The sequence below is a fragment of the Hemiscyllium ocellatum genome, chromosome 38, assembly GCF_020745735.1.
Source record: "Hemiscyllium ocellatum isolate sHemOce1 chromosome 38, sHemOce1.pat.X.cur, whole genome shotgun sequence".
NCBI lineage: Eukaryota > Metazoa > Chordata > Chondrichthyes > Orectolobiformes > Hemiscylliidae > Hemiscyllium > Hemiscyllium ocellatum.
This window is the reverse complement of record NC_083438.1, coordinates 18,351,763-18,370,496: the sequence shown is the minus strand read 5'-3', so window position 1 is coordinate 18,370,496 and position 18,734 is coordinate 18,351,763. Positions and strand designations below refer to the sequence as shown.

Below are 18,734 nucleotides of genomic sequence, written 5' to 3'. Positions count from 1 at the left end.
AGACCAGAACTGCACACAGTATTCCAGGTGTGGTCTCACCAGGGCCCTGTACAGCTGCAGAAGCACCTCTTTGCTTCTATATTCAATTCCTCTTGTTATGAAGGCCAGCATGCTATTAGCCTTCTTCACTACCTGCTGTACCTACACGCTTGCCTTCATTGACTGGTGAACAAGAACACCCAGATCTCTCTGTACTGTCCCTTTACCTAAATTGATTCCGTTGAGGTAATAATCTGCCTTCCTGTTCTTGCCACCAAAGTGGATAACCATACATTTATCCACATTAAACTGCATCTGCCATGCATCTGCCCACTCACCTAACTTGTCCAGGTCACCCTGTAATCTCCTAACATCCTCATCAAAACCCAAGAGTATGTATGTCAGGCACAGGGTGCCTCAGCACCCTCTTTCGGCTACTCAGAATCTGATAGTTCTGAACGATTCAGGATTATTCGTTGTAATTAACTTTAAAAGTTTGATTAGCATATTGGAAAACTAATGTCTTAACATCACATACTATTATTGTTTACTTGAACCTTTCTATTCCCAAGGACCTTTCTTTTATGATACACATTCCAGATTTAAATTCTCAAACAGTACTTACTTTTTCAAGTATCTCCCTGACTTTATTTCTTAGAGGAATCATTATTAGAAACATTTTGCTATTAATTCACTCTTGTACATTTTGCACTCATTCTTCAGATCTTTTCTCCTCCATTAATGTAGCACATACTTTATTATAACCTTTTACATGTTTTAAAATGTTACTGTGTTTCCTTTATTTGTTTACAAACAGGAAGCATTTTTATATCCATTTTGCACTTTCTGATCCTTTCCAGTTTTGCTCTCCTTTTCTCCTTGTTGAAATTTTAACTTTTTGAAAACACTTTCAAACACAACATGTACTTTTTCATGCTTGCATGCACTTGTGCATTCATCACAATGGTTTCACACTTCTCCATCTTCACATTTTCTATGCAGTTCTACAAAATCATCTTTCAAATTTTCACACATTTTTCTGTAAACTTTTTGCAATCATACCATACAGGGAATGGAAGGGTTCGAGATAGAGGGAAGGAGGGTGAGAAAAAATGAGAGAGAGAAAAACAGGCAACGATGTAGACAGGGTATAAATACGGAAAGAGTGATAGGAAAAGCTAGAGAGAGAATAAAATAGGCAGTGGAGAGAGTGAGCAAAGTTGTGGGAAAGAAAGGGAGAAAACAGAAAGATAGGGAAAGAGAAAGAAATGGGAGAGAGACAAAAAGGGAAAGAGAGAAAAAGACAGGATATGGAAAGAGAAATGGGAGGAAAGAGAAAACAAGGAAAAGAGCAACAGATAAGGAAATAGAGAAAGGGGAAAGGAGATATAGGCAAAATAATGAAAGAATTGAAGAAAGAGGCAAGGAAAGAGTGAGAGATGCCAGAAAAGAGAGCTGGGGAGAATAGGGAAAGAAAGAAGTGCAGGTCAGGGAAAAAGAGAGAGGCAGTGAGAGAGAGGGAGGGAGGCAGAGACTAGGGAAGACAGAAGAGGTGTGACACAATCATTATATCACTGGACTAGAAATCCAGATTCCCATGTCAAAGTTCTGGGACATGGGCTTGATCAAACCAGAATAGGTAGTGAAATGTGAAAGCAATAATATCTGGAATAGAAAACTAGCCGAATGACACTAATGTAGGACATACGAATGAGCAGCGGAAATAGACAATTCAGCCTCTTGATCCTGCTCCACCATTCAATGTAATTATAGGTGATTTCATCTTGGTATCAACTCCACTTTCTTGCCTGTTCTCCATAATCTTTCAACTCCTTACTAATTATAAATGTATAATTTCATTCTGAAATTTACTCAAAGTCGCAGCATCCAACCTACTCTTGGATAATGACTTCCAATGATTCATGACCCTTTGAGAGAATCAATTTCTCCTTATCTGGTGTAAATCTGCAAGCCCTGATCCGAAAATTGCAACCTCTCATGCTTGATTGCCCCACTTGGGGAAACATCTATTCCATACTGACTTTGTCAATCCCCTTCAACATTGTTTATGCCTCAATTAGATGTCTTTTCATTCTTCTGAACTCTAACGAGTATAGTGCTCAGCTATTCAACTCTCTTCAGAAGCAAACCCATTATCTCTACAATCAATCTAGTGAAGCTCCTTCAAACTATCTCCAATGAATCCACATCCCTCCTCATGTAAGGGGAAACTCACATTACCATTTTCAATTGTTGCAAAAACCTATCTTGTTCACAAATATTCTTTAAGGAAGTAAATCTGTTGTCCTTTCCTGATGTGGCCTATGAGTTCTTCAGACCTATCCAAGGAGGGTGCAGACTTAACTACCTCTGGGCAATTAGGGAGAGGCAATAAATGCTGGCCCAATCAGTACCAGACATATGCTATGAATTAATAAGAAAGAAAATAGTTAGGAAAAATGGATGAATAAAAAGTCAAAATAGAACTGAACAAAAAAGGAAAAAGAAATTTGGAGAAGACGACAGAAATGGAAGTAACGGTAAAAGTGGAAGAGTTGGAGATACAGAAATACTATGTCAAGTTGGACATCAGAATTGAAATCTTTTTACAATAGAATTGCTTTACCCAGTTCTCCACAAAGGTAATATTCGGAGTCTGTAAAACAAAAACATAATGGGATCAGAGTAAATCTTGCATGAGACTCAATCCAAGTCAAAATATTCATTTTCCCCTACCTCTTGACAAGCTTGACAGAACATGAACATCTGAATAAATCATGAGGTAAAAACAACGACTGCAGATGCTGGAAACCAGATTCTGGATCAGTGGTGCTGGAAGAGCACAGCAGTTCAGGCAGCATCCAAAGTGCAGCGAAATCGACATTTCGGGCAAAAGCCCTTCATCAGGAATAAAGGCAGAGATAAGCTAGAGGAGGGTGGGGGTGGGGAGAAAGTAGCATAGAGTACAATGGGTGAGTGGGGGAGGGGATGAAGGTGATAGGTCAGGGAGGAGAGGGTGGAGTGGATAGGTGGAAAAGGAGCGAGGCAGGTCGGACAAGTCCGGACAAGTAATGGGGACAGTGCTGAGCTGGAAGTTTGGAACTAGGGTGAAGTGGGGGAAGGGGAAATGAGGAAACTGTTGAAGTCCACATTGGTGTTCCGAGGCGGAAGATGAGGCGTTCTTCCTCCAGGCGTCTGGTAGTGAGGGAGTGGCAGTGAAGGAGGCCCAGGACCTCCATGTCCTCGGGAGAGTGGGAGGGGGAGTTGAAATGTTGGGCCACGGGACGGTGTGGTTGATTGGTGCGAGTGTCCTGGAGATGTTCCCTAAAGCGCTCTGCTAGGAGGCGCCCAGTCTCCCCAACGTAGAGGAGACCGCATCGGGAGCAACGGTTACAATAAATGATATTAGTGGATGTGCAGGTAAAACTTTGATGGATGTGGATCTTTAGGGCCTTGGATACAGATGAGGGAGGAGGTGTGCGCACAGGTTTTACAGTTCCTGCGGTGGCAGGGGAAAGTGCCAGGATGGGAGGGTGGGTTGTAGGGGGGCGTGGACCTGACCAGGTAGAACGGTCTTTGCGGAAGGCAGAAAGGGGTGGGGAGAGAAATATATCCCTGGTGGTGGGGTCTTTTTGGAGGTGGGGGAAATGTCAGCGGATGATTTGGTTTATGCGAAAATCATGTGTAAATCATGAGCTTTGCTAACATTCTACTGTCGGCTTGACATGCAGCAACCCTGACTCGGCACCTGCCGCCTTGCTACAATTCATGCGCTTCTCATTTAGCTTCATAACACGAGTCAATGTTGAAACATCCCCCCTCTCAAAGCATCACCCTACTGTGGATGGACAGTTGAAAATGGAATTCAATCTGGATAAGTGTGAGTTGAAATACTTGGGCAGGATAAACAAAACAAGGGAAGCTAGAGAGGAGATTGCAGAGCCTTTGGTTTTGACCTTTATCTCATCATTGTCTACAGGAATAGTGCCAGAAGACTGGAGGATAGCAAATGTTGTCCCCTTGTTCAAGAAAGGCAGTACAGACAACCCTGGATTGACCTTACTTCTATTGTGGCAACGTTTTGTAAAGGATTATAAGAGATAGGATTTAGAATCACCGAGAAAGATATAATTTTATTCGGGATAGTCAACACGGTTTTGTGAAGGATAGGTCGTGCCTCACAAACCTCACTGAGTTCTTTGAGGGTGACAAAACAGGTGGATGAGGGTAAGCAGTTGATGTGGTTTTTAAGGATTTCAGTAAAGAGTCTGATAAGTTTCCCCACTGCAGGCGATTGAACAAAATACTGAGGCATGGGATTGAGGGTCATTTAGTGGTTTGGATCAGAAATTGGCTAGCTGAAAGAAGACATAGGGTGGTGGCTGCTGGGAAATTTTCATCCTGGAGTTCGGTTACTAGTGATGTATCGCAAGGATCTGTTCAGGGGCCACTGCTGTTTGTCATTTTTATAAATGATTCGGATGAGGGCACAGAAGGACAGGTTTGTAAATTTGGGGGTGACACTAAAGTTGGTGGAGTTGTGGACAGTGTGGAAGGATGTTGCAGGTCACAGATGGACATAGATAAGCTGCAGAGCTAGGCTGAGAGGTGGCAAATGCAGAAAAGTGTGAGGTGATTCACTTTGGAAGGAGTAACAAGAATACAGAGTACTGGGCTAATGGTAAGATTCTTGGGAGTGTGGATCAGCAGAGAAATCTTGGTGTCCACATGCATAGATCCCTGCAAATTAACATAGATCCCTATCCAACCTGGTTGACAAGATGGCATACTATGTGATAGCTTTTATTAGTAGAGGAATTGAGTTTCAGAGCCATGAGGTCAAGTTGCAGCCACACTTGGAGTATTGTGTACAGAGCTGGTCGCCGCGTTATAAGAAGGATGTAGAAGCATCGAAAAGAGTGCAGAGAAGATCTACCAGGATGTTGCCTGATATGGAGGGAAGGTCTTATGAGAAAAGGCTGAGGGATTTAAGGTTTTTTTCGTTAGGGAGAAGATGTTTAAGAGGTGACTTAATAGAGACATACAAGATGATCAGAGAGATAGGGTGGGCAGTGAGAGTCTTTTTCCTCAGATGGTGATGGCTAGCATGAGGGGACATAACTTTTAATTGAGGGGTGATAAATATAGCACAGATGCCAGAGGTAGGTTCTTAACTCAGAGAGCAGTATAGGCGTGGAAATGTCCTGCCTGCAACGGTAGTGCACTCGCCAACATTAATCGCATTTAAACAGTCATTAGATAGACTTATGGATGATAATGGAATAGTGTATGTTAGACAAGCTTTAGATTAGTTTCACAGGTCAGCATGGCATTGAGTACCAAAGGGCCTATACTGATGTAATATTCTATGTAAGGGAATACAAATAAACGTTATAACCTGGGAAGCACTGAGGATCAGAAGGATCTTGTGCGCATATCCATTTTTCTCTTAATGTAGTGGGACAGGTGGATGAAGTGATTAACAAGGCACATAGGATGTTTGCTTTTATTTGATGAGGCAGGGAGACAAGGTAGTTATGCTGAAACAGGATAAAATTGTGCTTTGACCACAGCTAGAGTACTGTGTGAATGTCTGGAATCCACATTACAGGAGGGAAGTGACACCACTGGATAGCATGCACAGGAGACTTACTAGGATGTTGCTTCGACTGGAGAGTTTTACTTCTAAAAAGAGAATGGGCAGACTGAGAGAGGACATGATTGAGATTTAAAACTTATGAAGGGCATTGACAGGAAAGAACATTTTTGTTTTGGTGAAGGGATCAATGACCAGGGAGGCATAGATTTCAGGTAAGGGGCAGGAGCTTTAGAACAGATGTGAGGAAATCTTGTTTTTAACCGAGGGGTTGGTGAGACTCTGGAACTCACTGCCTGTAAGAGTGTAGAGGCAGAAACTCTCATAAATTTACAAAGAACTTAGATGGGATGCCAAGGCAAAAAAGCTCTGATGACGAGTAATCTAGACTCAAAACATCAGCCCGCTTTCACTCCATGGAGCTGCCTGACCTGTGCGATCCCCAGCATTTTTTTGTTTTCAGATCAAACTGATACAGCATTCTGGTTTGAGGGGTCATGGATAATGCAAAACTGACTGTAGCTGTCACTAACAGAAAGACAAGACAATCTCATCCTTACCAATAATAAGTACATCTTCTCATAATACTTGACGGCATTCAGTGACGCCAGCGTATCGCAACTATCAGTCAGATTTATAACATTCCGGGTACAAGTGGTGCTACGATCCTGCAGAAAACCTAGATAAATGTACCAAAATCGAGCAGTTTTAATTTCATGTAATAACAAGAAATGACTGATAACAAGAAACTGAGAGCAACAAAGACCATGGTCCCTGAAGATATTATATGAGTCGAAAAGATATGTTCCAGATTTGCTGCATCCCTAGCTAACCTGGTCTAGTACAGGCACCATACCAGCATGCACCCCACAATGTGAAAAACTGTTTTGCATTACCCAGGATACAAAAACCAGGAAATATCCAACCTGCCCAACTACTGCTCCATCAGTTTCCTCTTGATCATCAGTAAAGTGATGGAGGGATCACCAACAGCATTACAAAGCAGATGTTTAGCAGTAAATATCTTACTGAAGCTAGGTTTTTGTTCTTCCACGGCCACTTACCTTTTGACCTCCTCATAGCTTCATTCAAAAATGGAGAAAACAGATGAACTTCAGAAGTGAGATGAGAATGATTCACGCAGAGTAAACTACCTGCGCCCGAGAAACAGGGTATATCAACAAGTGGTCAGATGCAGAACGCAGTCCTTGTTATCAAGGGTGCAGTCTACTCCAACTGGAAGTTGGGCAAAGAAGAGGAATCTTGAGGAGGGATGTAGTTTAAAAATCAACATACATCAAGCAGAACTCTGAACAGACAGCAACAGGGAATGCTCACAAGGCAAGGCAGGTAATCTCCGGAATATAGAAGAGCACTTTCCCCACTGTTCGGTTTACATTCAGTGTGAAAAAAAAGACGAAGTAATACATCACACAGGAACCAGAAGGGATGTTTGAAGGACCCTCAGGCACAGTTAAGATTGAGATCAAACTCTTTATTGGTCTATTTCCCCCAGTAAAGCTAAGACACTCCATGTGAAAACTGATTGTAACAGCTGTGGGAATTCTGTGAATACAACGCAAATATCCCTTACATTCAAATGAAATCAGTACTGAATCCAAAAGCGTCACCAATTCAAAACTGATTTGAGAAAGAAGCCAAAAGTTAAGACAAAATTTGAAAATGGCATTAACTTTACTTTTCAATTTTAATTTTAAATATCTGCTGTGAAAAACTTGTCCCATAAACATAGATTATTGAAAATTTGGCAGATATCTAATTTAAATACAGATGTTTGTTCTGGTTTCCGGGATAGAAGTAAAAATTGAGAAAAAGCAATATGATCGAAAAGAACCTAGTACAAGCTACGATGTGACTGTAACCTGGTGACTTGATCCAGCCCATCATAGACCAGCCGACAGTTAACGCTTTCTGCTCACGGCTTTTAAATCTGAGAATTATCAAGTCATAGAAATCCAGGCACTAAAAAGTCCCTTCATGCCAGCGAGTCTGTGTCTGGCCTAATGTTCCTTGGCATCAAAATGCACATCTAAATTCCTCTTCAATGTTGAAGGCTGCTGCTTCTACCATCCTTTTAGTCAGTGAATTCTAGATTCCCGCCATGGTTGGGATAAAAAAAATTCTTTATATTCCCCTCTGAACCTCCCACTCCTTCCCTTAAATCTACACCCTCAGGTCATTGAACCTTGCACTAAACAAGAAAAGTTCCTTCCTGTCTACCCTATCAATTCCCACTAATTTCAAGCATTTCATTCCTGTTCTCCCTCAGTCTCCTCTGCTTGAAGAAAAACAAGCCGTTTGTCCAATCTCTTTTAATAATTTAACTGTTGGACGAAGTTCACAACTGTTGGGCGAAGTTCACAGCACAGAATCAGATAAATTAATTGTAGTTTTAAATCTGTCCAACAGAAAGGCTGCAGTAGCGAGTATAGTGGATTCTTTCTTGATTATATGTTTTTGGAGATAAGTCTCTTGATTAAACTTAAAATATAAGCCTTAGCTATTAATTTAACTTGGGCAGTGTTTGTAGAGGAATAAGACGGGGTTATTTTCTGGGTCTGTACATGGTGAAGGAGCAAAAATGGCCTTTGCAGCGATATGTACTTCTTGTCAGATGTGGGAGTTTAAAGGTTACTGCGGATTATATCTGCCATAAATGCTGTTGGATGCGAATCTTATCAGATCGAGTGGATCGATTGGAGAGACAGATAGAAGCGATGAGGAATTTGCAACAGCAACAGAATGTGGTGGATGGCAGTTATAGGAAGTGGGGAAAGTCTCAGATACAGTCACATAGATGGGTTAACTCCAGGAAGGGTGAGAGAGATCGGCACAGAGTGCAGGGGTCTTTTGTGGATATACCCATTTCAAACAGGTATGCTGTTTTGGAAAATGTAGGGGGTGATGGATTCTCAGGGGAACGTAGCACGAACAGCCGGGTTTCTGGTTTTGAGATGGCTTTAATGCAATGAGGGGTACGTCAGCTTCCAAGAGATCAATTGTATTAGGGGATTCTATAGTCAGAGGTACAGACAGACGTTTCTGTGGCCAGCAGAGAAAAAGCAAAATGGTGTGTTGTTTCCCTGGTGCCAGGATCAAGGATGTCTCAGGGAGGGTGCAGAATGTTCTCACGGGGGGAGAGGGGCCAGCAGGAGGTCAGTGTACACATTGGAAGGGAAAAGGTTAAAACTCTGAAGGGAAATTACAGAGAGTTAGGCAGAAATTTAAAAAGGAGGTCCTCAAGGGTAGTAATATCTGGATTACTCCCAGTGCTACGAGTTAGTGAGAGCACAAATAGGAGGATAGCGCAGACAAATGCATGACTGAGGAGCTGGTGTATGGGAGAAGGATTCACATTTTTGGTTCATTGGAATGTCTTTTGGGGGAGATGTGATCTGTCCAAGAAAGATGGATTGCACCTAAATTGGAAGGGGCTAATATACTGGCAGGGAAATTCTCAAAAACTACTTGGGAGGATTTAAACTAGTAAGGTTGGGTGGGGGGGGGGCGCGGGACCCGGGACCCGGGACCCAAGGAGATAGTGGGTAAAGAGATCAATCTGAGATGGGTACAGCTGACAACAAAAGTGAGTCAAACAGTCAGGGCAGGCAGGGACAAGGTAGGACTAATAAATTAAACTGCATTTATTTCAATGCAAGGGGCCTAACAGGAAAGGCAGATGAACTCAGGGCATGGTTAGGAACATGGGACTGGGATATCATAGCAATTACGGAAACATGGCTCAGAGATGGCCAGGACTGGCAGCTTAATGTTCCAGGATACAATTGCTACAGGAAGGATAGAAAGGGAGGCAAGACAGGAGGGGGAATGGCATTTTTGATAAGGGATAGCATTACAGCTGTGTTGAGGGAGGATATTCCCGGAAATACATCCAGGGAAGTTATTTGGGTGAAACTGAGAAATAAGAAAGGGATGATCACCTTATTGGGATCGTATTATAGAACCCCTAATAGTCAGAGGGAAATTGAGAAACAAACTTGTAAGGAGATCTCAGCTACCTGTCAGAATAATTGGGTAGGGGATTTTAACTTTCCAAACATCAACTGGGACTGCCATACTGTTAAAGGTTTAGATGGAGAGGAATTTCTTAAGTGTGTACAAGACAATTTTCTGATTCAGTATGTGGACGTATCTACTAGAGAAGGTGCAAACCTTGACCTACTCTTGGGAAATAAGGCAGGGTGGGTGACTGAGGTGTCAGTGGAGGAGTGCTTTGGGGCCAGCAACCATAATTCTATTCATTTTAAAATAGCAATGGAAAAGGATAGAGCAGATCTAAAAGTTGAAGTTCTAAATTGGAGGAAGGCCAATTTTGACGGTATTAGGCAAGAACTTTCGAAAGCTGATTGGAGGCAGATGTTCGCAGGTAAAGGGACTGCTGGAAAATAGGAAGCCTTCAGAAATGAGATAACAAGTATCCAGGGAAAGTATATTCCTGTCAGGGTGAAAGGCAAGGCTGGTAACTATAGGGAATGCTGGATGACTAAAGAAATTGAGGGTTTGGTTAAAAAAAAGGAAGCATGTATCAGGTATACACAGGATAGATCGAGTGAATCCTTAGAAGAGTATAAAGAAAGAAGGAATATACTTAAGAGGGAAATCAGGAGGGCAAAACGGGGACATGAGATAGCTTAGGCAAATAGAATTAAGGAGGATCCAAAGGGTTTTTACAAATATATTAAGGACAAAAGGGTAACTAGAGAGAGAAAAGGGCCCCTCAAAGATCAGCAAGGCGGCCTTTGTGTGGAGCCACAGAAAATGGGGGAGATACTAAATGAATATTTTGCATCAGTATTTACTGTGGAAAAGGATATGGAAGATATAGACTATAGGGAAATAGATGGTGACATTTTGCAAAATGTCCAGATTACAGAGGAGGAAGTGCTGGATGTCTTGAAATGGTTAAAAGTGGATAAATCCCCAGGACATGATCAGGTGTACCCGAGAACTATGTGGGAAGCTAGAGAAGTGATTGCTGGGCCTCTTGCTGAGATAGTCACAGGTGAGGTGCTGGAAGACTGCAAGTTGGCAAACGTGGTGCCACTGTTTAAGAAGGGCAGTAAAGACAAGCCAAGGAACTATAGACCAGTGAGCCTGATCTCGATGGTGGGCAAGTTGTTGGAGGGAATCCTGAGGGACAGGATGTACTTGTATTTGGAAAGACAAGGACTGATTCGGGATAGTCAACATGGCGTTGTGCGTGGGAAATCATGTCTCACAAACTTGATTGAGTTTTTTTGAAGAAGTAACAAAGAAGATTGATGAGGGCAGAGCAGTAGATGTGATCTATATGGATTTCAGTAAGGCGTTAGACAAGGTTCCCCATGGGAGACTGAAATGACTGAGGATTTTCCTGTATTTTCTTGCTGTTATCCTTGCATGACCCCTCCCTCCCCCACGTTCTTCTCATTTCCTTTATCACCTCCCTTTTGCATGTTCTTTCCTCTGCTAAAGGTTTCTATTGTATTCAGCCCTCAGTATCTGCCACATGTCTCCCTTTTTCTCTTTGTGCAGTTCTGCGTATCTCTCAACGCCCAGGGTCCAACCCGATTTGTTGATCATTACTGGAACATGTTTGGCCTGTACTCTCCCCCTATTTCCTTCTTAAATGTGCCCCATATGTCTGACAAAGAGTTACCCAAAAGTGTTTCCGCCCAGTCTACCATGGGAAATCTTATCTGTCCTGACCAAAATCAGCCTTTACCCCAGTTTAGAACATCATTTCTCCATAACAATCTTGAAAGTAATGGAATTATGACCACTGTCTGCAAAATATTTAACTAATATTTCAATTAATTCACTACCTGAAGTTAAAATCAAAATTTCCATTTTTTTTACAGGACTTTCTACTCACTTAAAAAATAATCGCCTTAATGTAGATTAAAAATCAAGTCCTTCTAAACCATTCATATTTTAACCACTCTTGTTAATGCTGGGGAAGTTGAAATCCCCCACTATCACTACTTCTGGGTGGCTAGATATGAGATTTGAACATAACTACACTTTTGATTCTCAATTCAAAAGGTATGTTTAGACAATATTAACTCATGGGCTTCTTGTAGAGTGAGAGGTTCTTTTTTATTTTAGTGTTTTAAACAGGTTTTAAGAACACAATATGAAGCTTGCTCAATGTACGTGAAAATGGGAAAGTCCTGAACTGGATGTGATTATTTACATCTCAAATCTAAACACTATGTTTAAAACCACCACCCTTGGACAGAATTGTTTCTGAAATTCAGACTGTTTAAATAATTGATACAAGTTGCTACTTCGAGCATGTCAGGGGAAATTTAATTGAAGTTTAACCAGACAAATAAATGTAAGTTTTTTTTTCATTTTAAAACAAGAGCCAATTGAAACCAACTCTGGAAGGATTTTTTTTTAAATGGCAAAGATTGCTGCGAAGGAACGAACTGATCACAAACAAAACCTGCCTTCCCAACACAGGCATTGTTAAAAAGTAGGGGATACCCTTTTAGGACAGAGATGAGGAGAATTTTTGCTGATTCAGAGGATCGCTGGGATTCAGAACGCTGCCACAGGAGCTGGCACAGTCAGTGAGTATTTTTAAAGTAGAATGGATTAATTGTCTTGCTTAACAAGTATCTAAGTTTGTAGGGACGGATGGGAATTCAAAACATAAACAAATAGGCAGTCTAAGAGATATCCCATTGAATGGCGGTGCAGATTTGAAGAGCTGAATGGTTTACTTCTGCTCCTAATTTGTATATTTGTATCTGTATGCCTATGTCGCCCATACTGTGGGTGCATTTGTGTACATGTGCATATCTGAATGTGTGCACGTCAGTGTCTGTGTGGGTGTCTTTCTGAAACCTGTGCGGCAACCTCAATATTCTGCATTTCCTTCCATTATCAATCAACAGATTACAGCTATATGAGACGAAATGTGAAGTAGAAACAGCCAATGAACATCCAGAACAATTCTTGAAGGAACAACGACATAAGGCTGGTTCAGAATGCTGCAGAGTGAGGAGGGTACATACCAACCGGATTCCTGTCAGTGCACTCTCCTCCTGTCAATGCTGTCGGCTGCCGCAAAATGCCCAGTGAAAACGATTCCAACAGGATAACTTTGATCTGGTCACCAACCTGGACAAATGGAGGCAAAAGATGTTTGAAGGTAACAAATTGAGCATGTTCTGTCATTAGACTGTTCCTCTTCAATGCAGTATCACAACACCTCAGAATGCAGGCACCATGGAATGTTATCTTTACACAAGAGGTATGGGATAACATATCTCAAACAGGTTAGTGAAACATCTCTGTACAATCCTGAATGGTTTTCTCAGGGTGGACACCTGCTTCTCTCATGAGGAAATATCCATTAAAGATGGAGAAACTTTTTCTCACAGAGGGTCATTCTTCTTTGGAATTCATGAACCCAGAAAGCAAGTGGAGACTGGGAAACACGACAGGCTGAATTGGATAGGTATTTGGTCAAGAAGGACATCAAGGATTATGGAGGCAGAGGGCACTTTGGAGAATGGCGTTAAAACCACATTCAGATCAGTTCTGACCTTATTGAAGAGCCGAGCATGCCCAAGGGGCCATGGGACTCATTCTTACTCCTGTTACTTATGTTCTCACACTGCTGTACATGACACATGTGCACTCCTCTTTTCATCGAAATTTTGCTAACTGAACTCCACGAGTGGATAACCTTTGCTTCATACTATCTCCTCAATGCTGCCCTGTAAGACGTGCTGTCTTTCTGGTTGAGGCATGAAACCGAGGCAGTAGTTGCTTTCTCACTTTGATACAATAGATTCTGGTGCTGATATTGGAAGAACAGTGAAGACAAGTTCGCAGTATGATTAGTACGAGGGTTAAGCTACCTCTATCGCTGCCCGCACAGTCAGTTTAGAATAAAAAGACAGATGATCTCATTGTTACTGACGGTGTGATGGTGCTGTACCTCAAACAGTGCCCATTTATAATAGTGACTATATTTCAAGAGGACTCACTAGCTTGATACTCACACGGGGCACCTGAGGTTGTGAAAGGTTCTCTATAAAAGGGGGACTTATTTGTTTTCACAGCCCCATCCGATGGGGTAAAATGTTGGAATGATGCCGCCATTGAGGAATTAGATGACAGCCCAAACAGGCAAATAGGCAAGAACCCACCACCACTTCCAAAACTTCACCTTTCCCATCAATACAGACAGGGAGAGGAGCAGTAGACACAGGAAAGCCAATGGATCTAATCATGAAGGCATGGAGGAGCACCAAATGGTCTGCAATGGAGTGTGATGACTGAAAGGAGAGCTGCCAGCAGAGTCAACTGTGTTACAGAGATTAAACTAGATAAAGTCTGGACCTGGAAAAAACACAGCAGATCAACAGCTTCAGAGCAGCAGGACTATCAATCTTTTGAGTCTGGACCCTTCATCAGGTCTCTGAAGGATCCCGACCTGAAACATTGATTCTCCTGCTCCTCTGACACTGCTTCACCTGTTGTGTTGTTTTTCAGCTCCACGCATTATTGACTCTGACTTTCCAGCATGTCCAGTCCTCACTACCTCCAAGTTACAGAGATGAAAAACAGGCAGTCTTTGTTATGGCATAGACATGTATTCTGAAATTCACCTTGTGGTCAAACCTTGAGACTATACTTCTGATCTTATTTCAAAAGCCCACAGGAAAAAAAAAGTGGATATCAAGGCTTTGAACAGTCTCATTTATCATCAAGCGAGGGAAAGGAAGAGCACTTGTGACTAGAGGTAATTAATGGCTTTGACCATCCCAGTATTGGCATGGAAGAAATGCTTGCTCATCCAGTTTTCAATGTTGAAGAAGGAACTATCTGATGACAGAATATGTTCGATTTATTATCTTCACTCTCATCTTTTGCCTGACAACTTTGAGACAGAGGATGGTCAAAGGACTTGTTGGCTGCATACATGCATAAAGCAAATGTTCTGGCTTTAAATGTATTTTGTTCATGAGATTTTAGTGTCGCTGGCAAAGCCAGCAATTGTTGACTCTGTCTATTCACCCTCGAAGTCCGTGTCTACTTTGGCCACTTCAAAGGGTAGTTAAGGATCAACCGTATACATTTTCTTGGATCAGGAATGACGTGTAAGCCAGATCTGTGAAGGGTGGCAGACTTCCATCTCCAAAGGACACCCGTGAACTAATGAGTTCTTTCGACAATTAATACTAGTTTTACAGTACCTAATATGGATATTAGAGTTGTACAATTAATTGAGTCTAAATTCCGCCAGCAGCCATAGTTGGCTTGGATCCATGGTCTCAGAATATTAGCCTGAATCTCTAGATTATTATTCCAGTTAGATAACAGGATGAGAAAGCATGTGGTAAAGGGGAAAGCAATGGCCAATGATAAACCCTTTCAGTAACTGCCTTCGGACCAGACATCCAGTTGGAGGACAACGAGAGGAGGATAGTGTGCTTACAAACATCAAATAAAAACAAAGTCTGGTGACGGATCAAGGCGGTGAGGAGGAACGGATTCCCTATGCCACAGTCACACAGGTGGACGTTTTATGATTTTGTCAAGAAGTTGTTCAAATACAGAAGAGGAAGTGCTGGAGGTCTTAGAAAACATAAAGGTAGATAAACCTCCAGGACCTGACCAAGTGTTTCCTAGGGAATTTAGGGAAGAAATTATGCCCCCCCCCCCCCCCCAATACAGAAATATCTGTATCATCCAGAAACACAGGTGAAATACCAGAGGACTGGAGCGTGGCTAATGTGGCATGCTTTAAGAAAGGCGAAGTTTGGAAACTATTGACCTGTGAGTCTGACATTGGTGGTGGGTAAACTGTTGGAAGTGATTCTGAAAGATTGGATTTAGATGCAGTTGGAGGGGCAATGGTTGATTGATGATAGTCAGCATGGTTTTATAACATAGAACAATTCAGCACATTGCAGGCCCTTCAGCCCTTGATGATGTGCTGACCTTTTATCTTAAAGTAAGATCAGACTCTCCAACATACTCCTCATTTTACTAACCTTCAAGTGCTATCCAAGACTTGCTTAAATGTCCTTGGTGTATCTGACTTACTACCATTGCTGGCAGCGCATTCCTCGCCCCATCACTCTCTGAGTAAAGAACCTATCTCTGACATCGCCCTGAAACCTTCTTCCAATCACCTTAAAATTATGCCATCATGACAGACATTTCCACCATGGGAAAACATCTCTGACTATCTGGAAAACTCTATCTATTTCTCTCAACATCTTATACACCTCTATCAAGTCACCTCTCATCCTTCTTCGCTACAATGAGCAAAGCCTGAACTCCCTCAAGATTTCTTTAGAAGATATGCTCTCCAGTCCAGACAGCATTCTGGTAAATCTCCTCTGCATGCTCTCAAAAGCTTCCACATCTTTCCTATAATGAGATGACCAGAACTGAACGCAATATTTCAAGTGTGGTCTAACCGGGGCTCTGTAGAGCTGCAGCATAACCTCGAGGCTCTTAAACTCAATTCCCTTGCTAATGAAGGCCAATACACCATACACCTTCTTAACAACCCCATCAATCTGGGTGGAAACTTTGAGGGATATATGAGCATAGAACATAGAACATAGAACATAGAAGGATACAGCGCAGTACAGGCCCTTCGGCCCTCGATGTTGCGCCGACCGAGTCCTACCTAACCTATACTAGCCCAATAACTTCCAAATGCCTATCCAATGCCCGCTTAAATGAACATAAAGAAGGAGAGTTCACCACTGATACGGGCAGGGCATTCCATGAACTCACAACCCGCTGTGTGAAGAATCTACCCCTAACATCTGTCCTATACCTACCACCCCTTAATTTAAAGCTATGTCCCCTAGTAACACCTGACTCCATTAGCGGTAAAAGGTTCTTAGTATCTACCCTATCTAAACCCCTAATCATCTTATACACTTCTATCAGATCTCCCCTAAACCTTCTCTTCTCCAATGAGAACAGCCCCAAGTGCCTCAGCCTTTCCTCATACGATCTTCCTACCATTCCAGGCAACATCCTGGTAAACCTCCTCTGCACTCGTTCTAAAGCTTCCACATCCTTCCTATAGTATGGCGACCAAAACTGCACACAATACTCCAGATGAGGCCTCACCAGAGTCTTATACAACTGCAACATGACCTCAGGACTCCGGAACTCAATTCCTCTGCCAATAAAGCCCAGTACACCATATGCCTTCCTCACAGCACTATTTACCTGGGTGGCAACTTTCAGAGATCTGTGTACATAGACACCAAGATCCCTCTGCTCATCCACACTACCAAGTAGCCTACCATTAGCCCAGTAATCCATCATCTTGTTATTCCTACCAAAGTGAACGACTTCGCACTTAGCTACATTGAATTCCATTTGCCACATTTCTGCCCAGCTCTGCAACTTATCTATATCCCGCTGTAACCTACCACTTCCTTCCTCACTATCCACAACTCCACCGACTTTCGTGTCATCCGCAAACTTGCTTACCCAGCTTTCAAGTCCTTCCTCTAGATCATTTATAAAGATAACAAAAAGCAATGGTCCCAAAACAGATCCTTGTGGTACACCGCTAGTAACTGCGCTCCAAGATGAACATAATCCATCAACTACTACCCTCTGTCTCCTTCCAGCCAGCCAATTCCTAATCCAAACCTCTAATGTATCCTCAATGCCATACCTCCGAAGTTTTAGCATTAGCCTACCATGGGGAACCGTATCGAACGCCTTACTAAAATCCATATACACAACATCTACTGCTTTACCCTCATCCACTTCCTTAGTCACCTTCTCAAAGAAGTCAATAAGGTTTGTGAGGCACGACCTGCCCTTCACAAAACCATGCTGGCTATCCCTGATCACGTTATTCCTACCCAGATGTTCATAAATCTTATCCCTTACCATTCTCTCTAAGACTTTGCCCACCACTGAAGTCAGACTCACTGGCCTATAGTTACTAGGGCTATCCCTACTCCCTTTCTTGAACAATGGGACCACATTCGCTATCCTCCAGTCCTCTGGTACTATTCCCGTTGACAATGACGACATAAAAATCCAGGCCAATGGCTCTGCTATCTCCTCCCTAGCTTCCCATAGGATCCTGGGGTAAATGCCATCAGGCCCAGGAGACTTATCTATATTCATCCTTTCCAATATTCCCAAAACCTCTTCCCTGCATATTTCCAGGGCATCCATTCTAATTATTTGTGATTCCATATTCACATCAGCAACAGTGTCCTGTTCCTGAGTGAATACTGATGAAAAGTACTGATTTAATGTCTCTCCAATCTCCTCCGCCTCCACACACAACTTCCCACTACTATCCTTGACATGGACCCCAAGATCCCTCTGTTCCTCCATACTGCCAAGAATCCTGCCTTTAACCTTGGACTCTGCATTCAAATTCAACCTTCCAAAGTGAATCACTTCACACTTTTCCAGGTTGAACTCTATTTGCCACTTATCAACGCAGTTCTACATCCTATCAATGCCTCTTGGCAACCTACAACAGCCGTCCGCACTATCCACCACTCCGTCAACATTCGTGTCATCAGCAAACTTACTAATCCACTCTTCCACTTCCTCATCCAAATCATTCATAAAAATCACAAAGAACAGAGGTCCCAGAATCAATCCCTGCGGAACACCACTGATCACCAAACTCCAGGCTAAACACTTTCTATCTATCACCACTTCTATTGGCCAGCCAATCCTGTATCCAGCCAAACAGGCTTCCTTACTTTCTGAAAGAGCCTACCATGGGGAACCTTATCAAACGCCTTGCGAAAATCCATGTACATCATCTCCACTGCTCGACCTTCATCAATGTGGTTTGTCAACTCCTCAACGAATTCAACAAGGTTTGTGAGACATGACCTGCCCCTCACAAAGCCATGTTGACTGTCTGGTCAACCTATGGTTTTCCAGATTTGGAGATGCCAGTGTCGGACTGGAGTGTACAAAGTTAAAAATCACACAACACCAGGTTATAGTCCAAAGGTTTATTTGGAATCACTACCTTTCGGAGTGCTGTTCCTTCATCAGGTGGTTGTGAAGTATAAGATCGTAAGACACAGAATTTAAAGCAAATGTTTACAATGTGATGTAACTGAAATTATATATAGAGAAAGACCTGGAT

At 42.4% G+C, this 18,734-nt stretch overlaps 1 protein-coding gene across 1 annotated transcript in view; it reads right to left on the bottom strand.

Moving 5' to 3' along the window:
* Positions 1-18,734, bottom strand: part of LOC132833929 (tectonic-3-like) — an 85,739-nt gene that overhangs the window by 34,489 nt on the left and 32,516 nt on the right. The window contains exons 6-8 of the mRNA XM_060852602.1: positions 12,622-12,727; positions 6,136-6,254; positions 2,606-2,635 (exon numbers count right to left, since the gene is read on the bottom strand). Coding sequence (XP_060708585.1) covers positions 2,606-2,635; positions 6,136-6,254; positions 12,622-12,727 — 255 coding nt within the window. The remainder of the gene's footprint in view (positions 1-2,605; positions 2,636-6,135; positions 6,255-12,621; positions 12,728-18,734) is intronic.